Source organism: Palaemon carinicauda, chromosome 3 (assembly GCF_036898095.1).
Source record: "Palaemon carinicauda isolate YSFRI2023 chromosome 3, ASM3689809v2, whole genome shotgun sequence".
Classification (NCBI taxonomy): Eukaryota; Metazoa; Arthropoda; class Malacostraca; order Decapoda; family Palaemonidae; genus Palaemon; species Palaemon carinicauda.
In genome coordinates this window covers 131,458,456-131,477,031 of record NC_090727.1, presented here as the reverse complement: position 1 = coordinate 131,477,031, position 18,576 = coordinate 131,458,456, and the positions used below count along the sequence as shown (strand labels likewise).

At 43.2% G+C, this 18,576-nt stretch overlaps 2 protein-coding genes across 4 annotated transcripts in view; both read right to left on the bottom strand.

Annotated features, from left to right (window-relative positions):
* The window catches only part of LOC137638528 (uncharacterized), a 79,373-nt gene that overhangs the window by 42,648 nt on the left and 18,149 nt on the right, over positions 1-18,576 (bottom strand). For all 3 annotated transcript variants that reach the window (XM_068370651.1, XM_068370652.1, XM_068370653.1), the window contains exons 3-5: positions 12,950-13,066; positions 1,086-1,190; positions 412-498 (exon numbers count right to left, since the gene is read on the bottom strand). In XM_068370651.1, coding sequence (XP_068226752.1) covers positions 412-498; positions 1,086-1,190; positions 12,950-13,066 — 309 coding nt within the window. The remainder of the gene's footprint in view (positions 1-411; positions 499-1,085; positions 1,191-12,949; positions 13,067-18,576) is intronic.
* LOC137637885 (uncharacterized) lies at positions 16,836-17,957 on the bottom strand. The gene is made up of 2 exons (XM_068369994.1): positions 17,561-17,957; positions 16,836-17,467 (listed from the first exon to the last, which is right to left on the bottom strand). Exons 1-2 carry the CDS (start codon positions 17,952-17,954, stop codon positions 16,953-16,955), a joined length of 909 nt encoding a protein of 302 aa, XP_068226095.1. The 5' UTR covers positions 17,955-17,957; the 3' UTR covers positions 16,836-16,952.

Genomic DNA, 18,576 nt, shown 5'->3' with positions numbered 1-18,576 from the left:
TATCTAATATCTCCTAACAACAACCTGGTTCATGATTAACTCCTGGAAAGGGTTTTGGAAGATTGCAATGTCTTGGTCAGCTAGCCTAAGTAGAGACTGAAGGGTTGCTGCTTCTAGTAGGTATAGTTGTAAGAAGCCTATCAGCTAGGGTTTAAGAAAAAGTCCAGGGCAACAAAATCAAGGGATAATGAGGCCTTTCAGGTTGGTTGAGGTCTAAGAGAAAATTAACCCCTGATCTAAACTAAACTTTGAGACTCTCAAGTATGCAAACATTGTCCCAACTTCCAATAGGACAATATTTCTTCCCCCTCATATCTGGAATTCATTAATTTTGAGCACATTTTACATATGAATATGAAAAATAATCAATAAAAAGATAGGTATATAATAGAAAATGTCACTTTCACTTACCTCCATAACTCTTCCTGTGATACCTAGCATAGTGCTAGCCTCTTGAAAAGGCAGGTCCTTGCTTTCTGATGCAGCTCTGATACGTCCCTTAGTAAAAGTACACAGAAGCATTAATTAAATAATTTTCTCTAATAAGGCACATTTCAAATTTGAATGTTGTAAGAGGGCAAATAAATGCAGCATGAGTAAAGCAGCAGCCATTCTAAAAATGTTATAAAGATATTCAATATCCTTTGGAAACAAAATAAATCAATATGGTACTGCACTCGATAAAATTATGGGGAAATCTCTAAATATAGTTACAATATTGCAGCTATTGTATATACATAAAGTTAAAATGTTATTAACAATAGAAATATTAATGTGGATATAACTCTTATAATGCAGTTACTCTATTCAAGTGTATGGCCTTCTAATTGTTGGACTTGTGAAATTGCTTCTTGAAAGCAAAATCCCATGAACCTCAAATACATACAATACTTAGTAACTCCCTGAAAACATGAAAGTTCTTGAACTGGTGTACAATACAGTACATTACTTTATCAAAGTACTGAATTACTGTAAAAGAATTTTTGACTAAGCTTAAAAAAAAAAAGTGCCAGTGATGACCCTATGGAAGAAAAAAATCAATCATAACTGAAATTTCATCAAAACTAGGTACTGGTTACACTTACCATTGTGGTAAACATGGCTTTGCTAAGATTATTTTGATGAGAATGTATGTCATTCAACTTCCGTTCCAGCAGTACTCTTCTTTTGTTGAAGGCTTCACATAATTCCTGAAATCCAAAACAAAATATTAAAAACTAGACTACTTTACTAAACAATATAAAATGACAATATTTAAGTAATCATTTGCATTTTTCCTGTCTATAATAACACAAGTTCTTTAATATGGATATATTTAAGCCAGCAGCAGAAATATACCTGTATTTAAGAAAGTTTCTTCTATATAGGAAAACTTTTTATTTTTCCTTTTATTTAAGAGTATCTTCTAGGAAATGGTCATTGAAGCCTAGTAACTCTGTTCAGTAAATAAGTTTAGTTGCTTCTCCCTTCAACATCAGGACTATAAAGGGATGGCCGAGGTGAAATTTTGATTAAAGATTTTATCGTATATTTCCCAACATAAGACGACCCTTAAATCCTAAAATTCACCCTCGAAAATTGCAGGTCGTCTTACATAACCGATATGAAAAATGTTATTTTCATTAGTAAAATAAATTTTTGAATATACTTACCCGATAATCATGTAGCTGTCAACTCCGTTGCCCGACAGAATTCTACGGGAGGGATACGCCAGCTATCACTATACTAGAAGGGGGTGTACTCACAAGCGCCACCTGTGGCCAGGTACTACAGTACTTGTTGTTGACGCCACCTCACTTTTTCCTCGGTCCACTGGTTCTCTATGGGGAGGAAGGGTGGGTCAATTAAATCATGATTATCGGGTAAGTATATTCAAAAATTTATTTTACTAATGAAAATAACATTTTTCAATATTAAACTTACCCGATAATCATGTAGCTGATTCACACCCAGGGGGGTGGGTGAAAAACCAGTGTACAAGACTAAAGGATAGCTAAGTATCCCGTATTTCATATAATCAGTTATCCACAATAACAATGAAATAATAAGGACCTCTACATACGAATTTAATCCGTTCCAGAACCAACTTCGGATGTAGAAATTGATCGGATGTCGAAACGAATTTTCCCATAAGAATACATTGAAATAGGATTAATCCGTGGTTGAGCCCAAAAACCTATGATAACTTCTTAATAAACTACTACACATAATTTTCCCATGAGAATAATGAACACTAAATTAGATAATAGACATGTAAATAAGAAGAATAGACATGTAAATAAGAAGAATTAGCAAAAAATGATAAATAAGAAACGGGTTTTTAGCGTCACTTTACCTTAGAAACTCCAGGGCAGGTGTTGTTAGTCTTGCTATGCAGAGAGGACACGGACGGGCGGCGAGGAGGTAGAGAGGTTAACTACGATAAACGTACACTACCGTAACTTATTCTAACTTACACTAAGTGAACTTTAACATAACTTAGCTTTTTTTTTTATAATTTATATTTTTTTTTTACATTTTCTTTTTTTCTTTTTGATGATTAATTTTAATCACTTTCACTCTCTACACTTAAAATTGATTGAATTTTTTTCTCTTCACTCTTTGCTGTTTTCTTTGAACCACTTCCTTCCTCTTCATCACGAGTTCGCTTCGTAGTTTTTTTAAAGAAGCTATCGATAGAAAGTTGCTTGGTACAGCTTTTCAGAATGTTTCGAAAATAAGTTAGGGAAACATCATCAAACTGCGCAGCTACACGACAAACCTGCAATTTCTTTGGATGGTATTTGTCGATGAAGTCGACCACGTCTTGATATTTTCCTAACACCTCTTTTATTTGCGCGGAACTTATTGCAAGTTCACTCATACGGACGCCACGCTCATGCTTTTCAATAATTCCTTGCTTTACTTCTAAAGAAAGCATTCCCTTATTCCTTTTCTCACCACTACCACTACCACTTGCGAAACTAAGCCTTTTAGGACCCATGATTTTCGTAAAATACCGTAAAAGGATGAATGTAAAAAATCACGATTAAAACACAATTAATAGCAGAACGCACAGGGCACAACCACATAAAGCCAACGAGAACAGAGGACTGACCAGAGCCACGCTAATTGAGGGTCCCTCCGAGGTTGAAGTGCTGCCTTCTATTGGCGGAAATAAAAAACACATCAGGCGCTATGAGCACCGACTACGCATACGAGTATTGTTTACTTCGGGTGTCGAAAAAAAAATTCGGGTGTAGAGTAGGAACGTGTTCGAATTGTACTTCGCGTGTCGAAAAATTCGGATACAACCGGTACGACGAAAATTGCTACTTCGTGTGTCGAAATAAAATTCGGGTGTAGAGTCAAAAATTTGCTCGAATTTTACTTCGGATGTTGGAAAATTCGGATGTAGATACGTTCGTGTGTAGAGGTTCCACTGTAAGTACCTGGTAAGGAAGTCGACTTGAACCGTTACTCTGCCTTTAATAAGATCGTCTTCCTTACTGAGCGCAGCGTTCCTCTTGGAAGGCTGAATCAACTCAAAGGTGCTAAAGTATACAGGGCTGCAACCCATACTAAAGGACCTCATCACAACCTTTAACCTCGGCGCTTCTCAAGAAAGAATTGACCACCCGCCAAATCAACAAGGATGTGGAAGGCTTCTTAGCCGACCGTACAACCCATAAAAAGTATTCAAGAGAAAGGTTAAAAGGTTATGGGATTATGGGAATGTAGTGGCTGAGCCCTCGCCTACTACTGCATTCGTTGCTACGAATGGTCCCAGGGTGTAGCAGTACTCGTAAAGAGACTGGACATCTTTGAGATAGAATGATGTGAACACTGACTTGCTTCTCCAATAGGTTGCATCCATAACACTCTGCAGAGAATGGCTCTGTTTGAAGGCCACTGAAGTAGCCACAGCTCCCACTTCATGTGTCCTTACCTTCAGCAAAGCAAGGTCTTCTTCCTTCAGATGAGAATGTATTTCTCTAATCAGAAGCCTGAATAGTAAGAAACTGAGTTCTTAGAACTTGGAAAAGAAGGTTTCTTGATAGCACACTATAATGCTTCTGATTGTCCTTGTAAAGGTTAAGACCTTTTTAGATAGTACCTAAGAGCTCTAACTGGGCAAAGTACTCTCTTCAGTTCATTCCCCACCAAGTTGGACAGGCTTGGGATCTCGAACGACTTAGGCCAAGGACGTGAAGGAAGCTCGTTTAGCAAAAACCGAGCTGCAAGGAACATGTAGCCGTTTCAGATGTGAAAACAATGATCCTGCTGAAGGCGTGGATCTCACTTACTCTTTTAGCTGTTGTCAAGCACACGAGGAAAAGAGTTTTTAATGTGAGGTCCTAAAAAGAGGCTGATTGGAGAGGTTCAAATCTTGATGACATAAGGAACCTTAGGACCACGTCTAGATTCCAGCCTGGAGTGGACAACCGACGTTCCTTTGAGGTCTCAAAAGACCTAGGGAGGTCCTGTAGATCTTTGTTGGTGGAAAGATCCAAGCCTCTGTGGCGGAAAACCGCTGCCAACATACTTCTGTAACCCTTGATCGTAGGAGCTGAAAGGGATCTTACTTTCCTTAGATATAACAGGAAGTCAGCAATCTGGGTTACAGTGGTACTGGTTGAGGAAACTGCATTGGTCTTGTACCAGCTACGGAAGACTTCCCCTTGAGACTGATAGATTCTGAGAGTGGATGTTCTCCTTGCTTTGGCAATCGCTCTGGCTGCCTCCTTCGAAAAGCCCCTAGCTCTTGAGAGTCTTTCAAAAGTCTGAAGGCAGTCAGACGAAGAGCGTGGAGGATTGGGTGTACCTTCTTTACGTGAGGTAGACTTAGAAGGTTCACTCCTAGAGGAAGAGTCCTGGGAATGTCGACCAGCCATTGCAGTACCTCTAAGAACCATTCTCTCGCGGGCCAGAGCGGAGCCAACCAACGTCAGCCGTGTCCCTTTGTGAGAGGAGAACTTCTGAAGTACCCTGTTGACAATCTTGAACGGCGGGAATGCATACAGGTCGAGATGGAACCAATCCAGCAGAAAAGCATCCACGTGAACTGCTGCTGGGTCTGGAATCGGAGAACAATACAACAGAGAGTCTCTAGGTTATCGAGGTAGCGAACAGATCTATGGTTGGCTGACCCCACAGGGCCCAAAGTCTGCTGCAAACATTCTTGAGAAGGGTCCACTCTGTGGGGATGACCTGACCCTTCCGGCTGAGGCGATCTGCCATGACATTCATAACGCCCTGAATGAACCTCGTTACCAGTTAGCTTTCGATCTTTAGACCAGATGAGTAGGTCCCTTGCGATCTAGAACAACTTCCACGAAAGAGTCCCTCCCTGCTTGAAGATGTAAGCCAGGGCTGTGGTGTTGTCAGAGTCCACCTCCACCACTTTGTTAAGCTGGAGGGACTTGAAGTTTATCAAGGCCAGAATAACCGCCAACAACTCCTTGCAATTGATGTGAAGTGTCCTTTGCTCCTGATTCCATGTTCCCGAGCATTCTTGTCCGTCCAAAGTCGTACCCCAGCCCGTGTCTGATGCGTCCGAGAGGAGACGGCGGTCGTGTTTCTGAACAGCCAAAGGTAGACTTCCTTGAGAAGAAAGCTGTTCTTACACCACGCGAGAGAAGACCTCCTCTCTTCGGAAACAGGAACTGAGACCGTCTCTAGCGTCATGTCCTTTATCCAGTGAGCAGCTAGATGATACTGAAGGGGGGGGGAGGTGGAGCCTCCCTAACACGATGAACAGGGCCAGCGATGAAAGTGTCCCTGTTAGACTCATCCACTACCTGACTGAGCATCGGTTCCTTCTCAGCATGCTCTGGATGCATTCTAGGGCTTGGAAGATCCTTGGGGCCGACGGAGAAGCCCGAAAAGCTCGACTCTGAAGATCCATACCCAAGGAGACAATGGTCTGGGATGGGACGAGCTGAGACTCCTCAAAATTGACCAGGAGGCCCAGTTCCTTGGTCAGATCCATAGTCCATTTGAAAATCTCCAGACAGCGACGACTTGTGGGAGCTCTTAAAAGCCAGTCGTCTGACGGAGCCGGACACAAGATCATGGTACTGCTGCACAGTCTGTGAACTGTCAACCATGGGCAAGAGAGGAAGTACAGTGACAACCCGAATCTGTCTAGACTGTCTGGGTCGTACAGACAACTCCTTATCGGGTTGCTGAGGTTGCCGCACTGCGTCACAACAAGTCACTTCTGCTGGTTGTTGAACGTCTTCCCCGTGACACATTGACTCCGTAAACAAAAAAATCCTCTAACAAGGACTAAGCTTGGCCTGCATGTCTTGCAACACAGCTCAAGATCTATGGGAGCAGGTGTGGTAACAGACGGGATTAGCGACTGAAGTGGAACCATTACCTTCCCTGGAAGCATGTTATGCTTAAATAAAAGTCCATAGGAGGCTACGCAGCTAAAGGCTCCCTCCAAATGACAGAGTCCTCAAGGGAATATCAGAAGGAGGGAGAAAAGAACTTTCTCATCTACAGGGACCATATCCTAGAAAAGCTAAGTTCTCTCAGTGAGGGTTTCACTGGTGCAAAAGCAGCAGACTAGAAGGCAACGTTATGAAACTGCTTGCCAGTCTAGTGAGTTGGCAACAACCAAAGATGTGTGACTGAGAAGCATGCGGTAAGGTATGCAGAGCATGTTGTATGCAGAGTATGCTGTATGCAGAGCATGTTGTATGTAGAGCATGCTGAATGCAGAGCATGCTGTATGCAGAGCATGTTGTATGCAGAGCATGCTGAATGCAGAGCATGCTGTATGCAGAGCATGTTGTATGCAGAGCATGCTGTATGCAGAGCATGCTGTATGCAGAGCATGTTGTATGCAGAGCATGCTGTAAGCAGAGCATGCTGTATGTAGAGCATGTTGTAAGGTAAGCAGAGCGTGTGCATGGCGTTTAACATTTCTCAGAAATTCCATGACCAGTGCTAGAGTGCTTTATGCATGCTTGCATGGGGTTTTAATATCAACATAATATTTACCTTACATTCATAACTCATGATTCATATTTTTGCCATATTTTGCGATATTGTTAAAAATATATTGCAAGGAATACCAATATATTTTTATAAGTAATACAAATAACCTCCATTATCATAATGTTTGAAAATGGAGGTAAGGTATGCTGAACAGCAGAGTCAGAACGAGCTGGAACAACAATAGTTGTGGTTTCCTCTTCAAGACTCTGTTGAGGGAACACCTGAGGCTCAGTCTGCAAAGGCTGATCAAAAGAAGTAGCAAAAGGTAGGCGCATGGGTGGAGGAGGCTGACTCCTGGCATGAGTGGCTGAACTCAAGGGTTGCGCTTGCTGAGTGGTTGGCGGATGCGCAGTAGCAAGTTCCTGAGGAACGAGTTGAGGTTCCTGCGGTGTGAGCTGAGAGCGAAAAGGCAGTGGCTGCGCAGAACGCAGTAAAAGTCTCGCAAGTTGAGGCTCCTGAGGCGCAAGGCTAAGGTGTTGAGGTGCTTGCCCTGAGGAGGGTTGAGCTCGCTGCAGCGAGAGCTGAGGAGACTGACTCATGGATGGGAGAGGTTGTTGTACCTCAAGCGAGTGTTGCCTCACTGGTGGAACAGCAAGTGGAAGCGGAGGAAGAGAGGTATAAGCCTCCTGTTCCCATTGCTGAGGTTGCCTTAAGGAAGGCGGAGGGAGCTGCACACCACTGGGATCAGTAAACTCATAACGTGGCTCAACATCGTACGCCTGGCAGGCGGTACTGCGGTCAGGCGGAGCGAGCGCAGGCGGAGGGAGCGCAGGCGGAGCGAGCGCAGGCGCAACCTTCTCAGCCCGACACTCACGCATCAAGACCGAAAGTTGTGACTGCCTGGACTGCAGTAGAGTCAACTAGGGGTCGGCAGACACTAAGGTCTGCTGAGGTAAAGCCTTAACAGCAGAGATCTGTTGCGGCAGAACCTTACTCCTCTTAGGCGGAGTGCATTCAACTGATGACTGCGGCGAGTCAGAGCTAACCCAATGACTGCATCCGGGTTGTTGAACTCTAACTTCGTACGTCTGGCATAGGTCTGGACTTTACGTTTAAGAGGTCTTGAGACCTGAGACCAGCGTTTTCTCCCCTAAATTTCTTCTGCAGACGAGCAAAATAAGGGCTCAATCGTCTGCGGGTGGGAGAGACGGTCTCGGTAAGACACGCCCGCAACCACCGAGGATACTTCTGTGCGCCGATCAAGGCCTGCTGAACCCTTTTGCCCTTCGACATTGCTTCTCCCCTGGGCTTGGGAGCTTGCAAGAGGTCCCGGACTGGGAGGACGACTGGCACGCACAGAAGTACCCTCACGCACAACACTGACACACTTTGCGCTAATCACTTATCATTTTGATTTTCTGTTTGCACTTATTTCACTGAACTCGAAACTTTAAGTGGTTTTTACCTGAAACACGCAATTCTATCCTTTCTCAAAAGTTAGTAATTGCGAAAACAGAATTACAATGTAACAGAAAAATCTAATGAAAGATAAATAATTCAGTGGCTGGAAAGAGACTAAACACTAGATCACTCTAGAAACGTTTACCTTCTTCCCCTAAAGAGACTAGGGAGAAGAGCAAAAACGATAACAACGTTACTCGCTTGAATGAAACGTTTATCCTCCTTTTTCTCCCTCCGTCTCTATCTCTCTCTCTCTCTCTCTCTCTTGACTTAGAACCTGAGAGAAGAGCCCAATCATATATATCGTTAAAACATATTATTGTTAAAGGAAAAAACTGAAATATTTCCCAAAATGAAAAGTTCCTTTATTAGGATTAAAACCATTAAGTTAAGAAAGAATGAACAAAACGCTAGACACGGTTACTCTTACTGCAACGTGAAACCGTGAAAATTCTTTCTCTATCGTAACGATAGAGCGCAAGTTGAACGTTCTGAACGTCAACAACTGCAGAGACAAAACAAAACGTTAGTTCAACTTTGAAAACAGTACGAGACTATCAAAGAAATTCTTTCAAAGACATTAAAATAGCATAATATGTTAACAGGTAAAACCGAAATGACGGGCTCAAAGTTAATTAACTTCGGTACCAAGAAAAGACCGCCTACTATTAGGAAGGTCGAATATAAACAAATATAAAAATTAATTTTAATAAGTTTATAATAAAAGGAAGTTAATCGAAGAGGCCTATAAGAGGCGGAGAGATATAAATAAATCTATAACTTTTGTTAAGCAAAATTAAGAAAGAGAGTCTATATTCTCTAAGACACCAACACTTCCGTCTAAGGGAAGGGTCGGCCATTTAAAGGTGAAAGAGAGTTCATACTCTCTTCGTCACCATAAATAATCAAATTAATTCCAAAAGCTAACTAAGCTAATATAGAAGTTTCCAGTATAGCGAATAGCTGCAAATTAGAGAAATACTTCACCAAACCGTGAACAATACTCCAAAATCATAAGCGTATCCAAGAACGTCTTGCCGGAAGCACGACAGAGGAAAAAGTGAGGTGGCGTCAACAACAAGTACTGTAGTACCTGGCCACAGGTGGCGCTTGTGAGTACACCCCCTTCTAGTATAGTGATAGCTGGCGTATCCCTCCCGTAGAATTCTGTCGGGCAACGGAGTTGACAGCTACATGATTATCGGGTAAGTTTAATATTGAAAATCATATATTGAATTCCAAGCGAGGTTTATTAAGAGGCTAACCTAGGCCTCAGTACTATAACCAAAAAATAAAGGTAACCAAACCATATTTACCAAGTATATTATTGGCACATGTTCTTGTTCTCTAGTCTTGGGTAGTGCCATAGCCTCTGTACCATGGTCTTCCACTATCTTGCATTAGAGTTCTCTTGCTTGAGGGTACACTCGGGCACACTATTCTATCTAATTTCTCTTCCTCATGTTTTGTTAAAGTTTTTATAGTTTATATAAGAGAAATTTATTTTAGTATTCTTAAAATATTTATTTTTTCCTTGTTTCCTTTCCTTACTGGGCTATTTCCCTGTTGGAGCCCCTGGGCTTATAGCATTCTGCTTTTCCAACTAGGGTTGTAGCTTAGCAATTAATAATAATAATAATAATAAACAGTCTACTTCATGAAATATTCCATATCAACAATGAAATCAACTTTTATCTAAGAGTGCAGCTGACAAAATATAAACATTGCATTCTCAGCAACCTTTATCTTTCTTTCATAACCTTTCAATAATTTTAATGGTAACGTTAATGACGGTACAGTAGTAATAGAATCTAGATTAGTATATTTATTTTTCATTAAAAATCCACCATGATTCAAATTATCCAGTCATTCTTCAATCTCCCACCACCTTCTCGAACATTCTAGTGGACGCACAATTATTTGATTCCTTGGCTGCTTGTTTAACTTTTAATTCAAAACTAGCCTCATACTTCCTTCTTTTTGCTGATGGTTCCATAACTGATGTGGGTGAACATTGTTAAGAAACTAAACTAACTTAAAACTGAAGTTAGGAAAAATATTTGGAAATGGAATGTAAAATTATCATTTGTAACAGCTTAAAATAATCATAAGACCGTAAAATCATCATACTGTCACTAATGGTAGTTTATTATTGTTGACTAAATGCAAACCAAATGATTTTCCTGTTATGTGATGTGTAGAAATTTCTAAGGATATGGTAATTATATTTTTGTTAACATCATTATTACTAAAAGCTCATAGTATCATCAGTTGCTTGGATATGTAAATGCGTTTGTTCATTTGCTATGATCGGTGATGAAACAGACAAAAAAATGGTTTCCGTTGGAAGCACAGCGTTAAGATAAGCACGATATAAATTCAACGTTATTCAATTTATTTTGGATTCCTAAGGATACAGCAAAAGCTAGCCTATATTCCAATGGTTTTTTAACTCACCAGTCATCTTACATAAGAGATATGACCTAAATTCATTAATATTTGCCCTAATTTTCAACCTCGTTTTATCTAAAGGTTGTCTTGTATGTGAAAATAGATAGTACAGTATGTTCATTACATATGAATGATAATTGTGGGCTTATGATATGTGTGGTGAGTTTCAATGCTTGTACTGTATATCATTACTGGGGTATTTGAGGATTGTCAAACTCCCCTGTAGAACTGTATCAGTGTTAAGATGCAGGGTTATTTTTGCTAGAGCATTTTTCAGAAGTCGTCGTCTTACGACACGAGAAATGCTGTACCTTCGCTAGGGGAAGGCGATACTTTTCCTTGTTAAGATACAAGTCCAGAGCAAAAGCTGGCGTCTCCTCCCACCGCAACCCAAATTCCTTGAGAGAAACCAGCCCTAAAGGAACCAGAAGGCATAGCAGCTCAGAAACTGAAAGCAGAAAAGAAGCTAAAGTGTTTCTTAGGCATCAGTTTGAGCATTGTCAAATCCAAAGCTAAAAAATCTGTTAGCCTTCTTTTTCCTCTTCTTCCTGAACAACATCATTCCATCTCAGGCATAATGTACATGGACATGAGCACTTTTATCAATCCAATGGCACTAACACAAAACCAACAGGCCTTCTTTTGTGAGAACTTCAAGAGTCTTAAGCCACAAGAGATAACACAGGATCAGAGGCAGTACCAGACACTGGGAACACTTGTGTCCTTAGCTAAAGTAAGGTGGTCCAGGAAGACGCCAAAGAAACGATCAACTGCAGTACCCAAGAGAGGCTACATATTACTAAGGTATTCCTAGTCTCTGGGATTATACAGGGAGCAAGTCCACAAGGGGCACGAAATCACCATGCTCAAGTAGAGGTCTTGCCTATAAAGAACTTGGCACAAATTCCCTACACACACGTGTGTTCTCAGCATGTGCACCTGGAGATTTATGCATAAGGTATGCATGCTAATTATCTTTCTCCTCATGTGTACTTCCCTCAGATCGAGAGGCTAGAGGAGTACACAGAGGACATCAAACAGAATTGGTCTGAGGAGTAGGAAGGAATACTGTATATCAAAGTGGTTTGTTAGAATCCAATAGCACAAAAAACTTAGCTTACCTTCTCTTCTACCTAAAATCTTTCCCATTGGGGAGGCGACCAGACTGATCTTTCAGAGCAGGGTGAAGCAAGGCTAGACACGAGATCCTTAAAACAGAATATTACAGGGGTTTCAATGGATAAGTAGACATAAAATGCCCATGTACCCTATATTTCCTTTAAAGAGTTTTACTGATTACTAGCTCTCTTCACAAGAGGAATCACTAAAACATAAAAGAAAATTCATCAAAACAAGCAAACTCATTGACAATTATACTAAGGTGAAAGCTACAACAGTGAGACAGTTGGGGAAAAGTGCGAAGCAATACATCTATCCACAACAAAGGAAAAGTAGCTGGACTGTGTCAGGCAGATGAGTGGGATCCTCCAATCGCCTATTAGACAAAAGTTAAAGAGTTTGTCACCAAACTTACACAAATTTTTCCCGCTCACACTGGACAATGCTTCTCAAAATAAAGGATGGTGGTTTGCATTCGCAATGGTAGTTTGATGATGGAATGCTACAAACCATAGGGATATCTACCTCTTATAGGATACTTTATAACAACTAAAAATACAAAATCTCATAAGCATAAAAACTCCTTATGAATTCAAGACCAAGGTCAAGCAAAAAATAGTTAATAATTAAATTCTTAAACAACTGAAATCTGAAGTCTAATTACCTTTAATAGATTATCAATATAAAAGTGATAAGCATGTTAAGCCACTGGTTTTTCTGTTGGATTTAAAGTAAATATTTGATATTTTGTTGCCTCAGACAGGGCAAAAATATCTAGGGACTTCATAAACTCCAAAAAAAAAAAAAATATATTTCATGGTACATTCAATGATAATAAAGATTAATTCATTTTAGTCTTCTAGCTAATCAGCTTTCAAGAGCGGATTAAAAGGTAATTAAAAACATATTTCGTGGTATCTTAATCTTGACCTCGATTAACCAAAAATCAATATAAAGGAGTGTATAACAGCAAACATTTCTATACAACCTTCTGAAACTGGTCTTCCCAAATTTCCAAATATGACAAAGCTTTCCTGAATTCCTCACGGATTTCTTGGCGAGCTATTGACTCGGCCCGTGTTAGATTAGCTCCCCATTCTGATCTCTGCAAATGAAAGAGGTTAAATTTTAAAAATTATATTTTGATTATAAAATAAATTTTTGAATATACTTACCCGGTGAATATATAATAGCTGATGTCTCCGGCGGCTCGACAGAAAAACACAAAAACTCGCGAGCGATCGCTATGAAGGTCGCGGGTGTGCCCACGAGCGCCAACTATCGGCCAGATACCGCATATACATGTAAACTGCTCCAGTTCTTCTCATCCCGCTGGGTCTCTATCGGGGAGGAAGGGGGGGCCTTTATATATATTCACCGGGTAAGTATATTCAAAAATTTATTTTATAATCAAAATATCATTTTTAAATACTGTATTTAACTTAGCCGGTGAATATATAATAGCTGATTCATACCCATGGTGGTGGGTAGAGACCAGAATTAATAAAGTTTATAGCGTATATGCTTAGAGTTTTTGACAGTTATATCATAACAAACCCAAATATATATAGGTACCTGGTAAGGAAGTTGACTTAGACGATTACTCTGCCTTGTTAGTTTGTCTTCCTCACGAAGCCCAGCCATCCTCTTAGGATGCTGAAAGACTCCCAGGAGCTGAAGTATCAAGGGCTGCGACCCATACAACAGGACCTCATCAAACCCCTAATCTGGGCGCTCTCAAGAAATGACATTTGACCACCCGCCAAATCAACCAGGATGCGAAAGGCTTCTTAGCCTTCCGTACAACCCAAAAATAAGATTAAAAACATTTCAAGAGACAGATTAAAAGGATATTGGAATTAAGGGAATGTACAGTAGTGGTAGAACCCTCACCCACTACTGCACTCGCTGCAACGAATGGACCCAGTGATGGTTTCTTAACTGAGCACCATAAGGCCTCAGATCCACCTCGTAAGGACTTAGTACGAGCTAAGTAGAACTTAAGAGCTCTAACTGGACACAGCACTCTTTCAAGTTCGTTGCCTACGATCTCTGACAGGCAAGGTATATCAAAAGACTTAGGCCAAGGACGAGAAGGCAGTTCATTTTTGGCCAGGAAACCAAGTTGAAGTGAACATGTGGCTTTCTCTGTAGAAAAGTCGATGTTCTTACTGAAGGCATGAATTTCACTGACCCTTTTAGCCGAAGCCAAGCACACTAGGAAAAGCGTCTTGAGGGTGAGATCCTTCAGGGAGGCTGAATGTAATGGCTCAAACCTGTCTGACATGAGGAACCTTAGGACCACGTCTAAGTTCCATCCAGGAGTTGCCATACGACGTTCCTTAGAGGTCTCGAAAGACTTAAGGAGATCTTGGAGATCTTTATTGTTGGAAAGATCTAAGCCTCTATGTCGAAAGACCGAAGCCAACATGCTCCTGTAGCCCTTAATAGTGGGAGCTGAGAGGGAGCGAACATTCCTCAGATGTAAAAGAAAATCTGCGATTTGGGCTACAGAGGTACTGGAAGAGGACACAGATGCTGACTTGCACCAGTCTCAAAAGACTTCCCACTTCGACTGGTATACTCTGATGGTAGAAGCTCTTCTAGCTCTCGCAATCGCACTGGCTGCCTCCTTCGAAAAGCCTCGAGCTCTTGAGAGTCTTTCGATAGTCTGAAGGCAGTCAGACGAAGCGCGGGGAGGCTTTGATGAACATTCTTTACGTGGGGCTGACGTAAGAGATCTACCCTTAGAGGAAGACTTCTTGGAATATCTACCAGCCATTGAAGTACCTCGGTGAGCCACTCTCTCGCGGGCCAGAGGAGAGCAACCAACGTCAACCTTGTCCCTTCGTGAGAGGCGAACTTCTGCAGTACCTTGTTGACTATCTTGAATGGTGGGAATGCATATAAGTCCAGATGAGACCAATCCAGTAGAAACGCGTCTATGTGGATCGCCTCTGGATCTGGGACTGGTGAGCAATAGATCGGTAACCTTTTGGTCAACGAGGTGGCAAAGAGGTCTATGGTGGGTTGACCCCAAGTCGCCCAAAGACTCTTGCACACGTCCTTGTGGAGGGTCCATTCCGTGGGTATCACCTGACCCCTCCGACTGAGACAGTCTGCCAAGACGTTCAAGTCCCCCTGGATGAATCTCGTAAACAGGGAGATGCCTCGATTTCTTGACCATATGAGAAGGTCCCTTGCGATCACGTACAGCGTGTGGGTGTGTGTGCCTCCTTGCTTGGAGATGTACGCCAAAGCTGTGGTGTTGTCTGAGTTGACCTCTACCACTTTGTTTCGAAGAATGCTTTCGAATTTCATCAAGGCCAAGTGGACTGCTAATAGCTCCTTGCCGTTGATGTGCATGCTCTTCTGACTTGAGGTCCACAGACCTGAGCATTCCCGACCGTCCAGGGTCGCACCCCAACCCAAATCCGACGCGTCTGAGAACAACACGTGGTTTGGGTTCTTGACTGCTAGGGATAGTCCCTTTCTCAGACTGATATTGCTGTCCCACCAGTTCAGGCATGCCTTTACTGGTTCGGAGACTGGGATTGATACCGTCTCTAAAGTCTTGCCCTTGTTCCTGACTGAACAACGTTCTCTTTTCAGCATTAGTTGGACTTTGAGCTGGGCTTGTTCTATTCGGGTGGCAGACGGAAAAGCCCGAAAAACTGGACTGCGAATCTCCATCCCCAAATATAGAATAGTCTGGGATGGGATCAGTTGGGACTTTTCTAAGTTGACCAAAAGTCCCAACTCCTTGGCCAGACCCAACGTCCAATGTAGATCCTGCAGACAGCAATGACTGGACGATGCTCTGAGAAGCCAGTCGTCCAAGTACAGGGAGGCTCGGATTCCCGATAGATGGAGGAATTTTGCCACATTCCTCATGAGCCTCGTAAACACGAGAGGAGCAGGACTGAGGCCAAAGCACAGGGCTCGAAACTGGTACACCACATTCCTGTAAACAAACCTCAGAAACGGTTGGGAATCCGGGTGTATAGGAATGTGGAAGTACGCATCTCGTAGGTCGAGAGAGACCATCCAGTCTCCCTCTCTGACCGTTGCTAAGACGGACTTCGTGGTCTCCATCGTGAATTTTGTTTTTGTAACAAAAACATTGAGCGCACCGACGTCTAGCACCGGCCTCCAACCTCCTGTATGCTTTGGGACTATGAAGAGACGGTTGTAAAACCCCGGTGATTGAAGGTCCGAGACTTTCACCACCGCTCCCTTCTCTAGCAACAGAGACACTTCTTGATTTAGGGCTTGTCTCTTTGACTCCTCTCGGTACCTGGGAGAGAGGTCTATGGGAGTTGTTACTAGAGGAGGTTTGCGTACAAACGGTATTTTGTACCCCTCTTTGAGCAACAGAACAGACTCTTGGTCTGCACCCCTCTTCTCCCAGGCCTGCCAGAAGCTCTTCAATCTGGCACCTACCGCTGTCTGAGGCTGTGGGCAGTCAGACTCTGCCACGGGAGGACTTGGCTCCTCTCTTCTTACCTCTCTTTCCCTCGGTACGAGAGCCTCCCCTACTGGGAGCTCTGCCACGAAAGGGCGGGATAAATCTAGACGCAGGAGTCTCGATCCTGGGTCTCACAGCAAAGGATGAAGAAGGAGCCCCTTTGCGAGCAGAGGACGCCATCAGGTCATGTGTGTCCTTCTGCACAAGCGAAGCAGCTATATCCTTAACCAGCTGTTGTGGAAACAAAGCCGCTGATAAGGGAGCAAAGAGCAGTTCCGATCTCTGACAGGGAGTAACTCCTGCCAAAAGGAAAGAGCAAAGGGTTTCTCTCTTCTTTAAGACTCCCGACGTGAAGGTGGAGGCGAGCTCATTGGAGCCATCGCGGATGGCTTTGTCCATACAGGACATGATAAGTAAGGAAACATCTTGGTCGGTAGACGAGATCTTCCTACTTAATGCTCCTAATGACCAGTCAAGAAAGTTAAACACTTCAAAGGCCCTGTATACGCCTTTAAGTAGATGGTCAAGGTCCGAGGAGGACCAACAAATCTTCGAGCGTCTCATGGCCAGGCGACGGGGAGTCTACGAGGCTTGAGAAGTCACCCTGGGCAGAGGCAGGGACTCCCAAGCCGAGAACTTCTCCCGTGTCATACCAGACGCTCGATCTAGAAGCAAGCTTAGAAGGTGGGAAGGCAAAGGCCGTCTTCCCCAAACTCCTCCTGGTATCCAACCAGTCGCCTAGAAGACGTAAAGCCCTCTTAGAAGAGCGAGAAAGCACTAGCTTAGTAAAGGCTGGCTTGGTAGCAGCTAAGCCTAGAGCAAACTCAGACGGAGGCGAACGAGGAGCAACAGCAACAAAGTGATCTGGAAAAAGCTCCTTGAAAATCATCATGATCTTCTTAAAATCCATCGAAGGAGGAACAGCCTTAGGTTCATCTACATCTGAAGGATTATCATCAGGATGAGGATCAGCAACGTCCTCATCTGAAGGAGCTTCGTCCGACAACTGATGAGTCTCAAGCAAGGGAGAGACCTGCCCTGGTGGCAATGCTTGACAAGCAGAGTCCACACGCACCGGAGCATCAGTAGCAGTCCAGGACGCTACGTCATGTAACTGCTTAACAGACTGACTAGCAACAACAACAGGAGCGGGAGGACGCTCGACGTCAACTCGAGACTGCCTTGACTGCCTAGACTGAGCAGTCAAAACAACTCTTGACTGCGGTGCTTGACGCTCAACGTCAAAACAAGTCAACTTCGCTGGTTGGCGAACGTCCTGAACGTCAACACGAGCATGTGGCAGCGGCTGAACGTCCACGAGCGGCTGAAAGTCAACACGGGACTGCATCGAGTGAGGCTCTACAAAACGTGACTGACGTGACTTTGTAACGTCAACGTCAACAGGACGAGCAAAGGCTCGTTTGGGCGGCTGACGGCCAGGATCTCGATCAGCTAAGCGGCGAGGATCATCGTGAACCTGCTCAGCAGAATAGTCCTCCATAAGAGAGGCAAGCTTATTCTGCATGTCTTGCAGTACAACCCATTTAGGATCAACGGGAATGGGTGCGATAAGAGACGAGGGTAATGTCTGTGACTGCAAAACATTGCCTACACTAAGACTCTCGGAGCCTGTGTTACGCTTCTGTTTAGGCGGCGAGCAGTCTTCCGATGACTGCACAGGGTCAGAGCTGTCCCAATGGCTACAACCAGGACGCTGGACCTGTCCTGAAGGGACTGACTTTCGCTTTAAGGGTCTCGAAACCTTGCTCCACGGTTTCTTACGCGATAAGCCTTCGGATGACGAGGAGAAAACCGTCTCGCTCGTCTTATGGTAGGGGCGGTCTTGACGAGACACGCCTGAAACCATAGAGGGAACGTCTGTTCGTTGGTTAAAGCCTCTCGAACCCATAAGTCCTACGACATTACTTCTCCCTGGGGCATGGGAGCTTGCAAGAGGTCTCGGACTAGGCGAACGACAGGCACGAACAGACGAACCCTCGGTCGCAACACTGATAACACTTTGCGCACTAATCACTTTCTCTCCACGATTTTCTAATGTGGCACTCTGACACTTTAACTCTTTTACATCAACCATGAGTTGATTACGGTCCGTAGCTAACGACTCAACTCTCTCGCCCAAAGCTTGA

What these genes read in the sequence shown, in the direction of transcription:
- LOC137637885 (XM_068369994.1), bottom strand. Translation starts at nt 17,954, where the DNA reads ATGCAGAATAAGCTTGCCTCTCTTATGGAGGACTATTCTGCTGAGCAG. An exon ending in CGCTCCTGTTGTTGTTGCTA is followed by an intron (nt 17,468 to 17,560) that starts GTCAGTCTGTTA and finishes CATTGCCACCAG; the next exon opens with GGCAGGTCTCTCCCTTGCTT.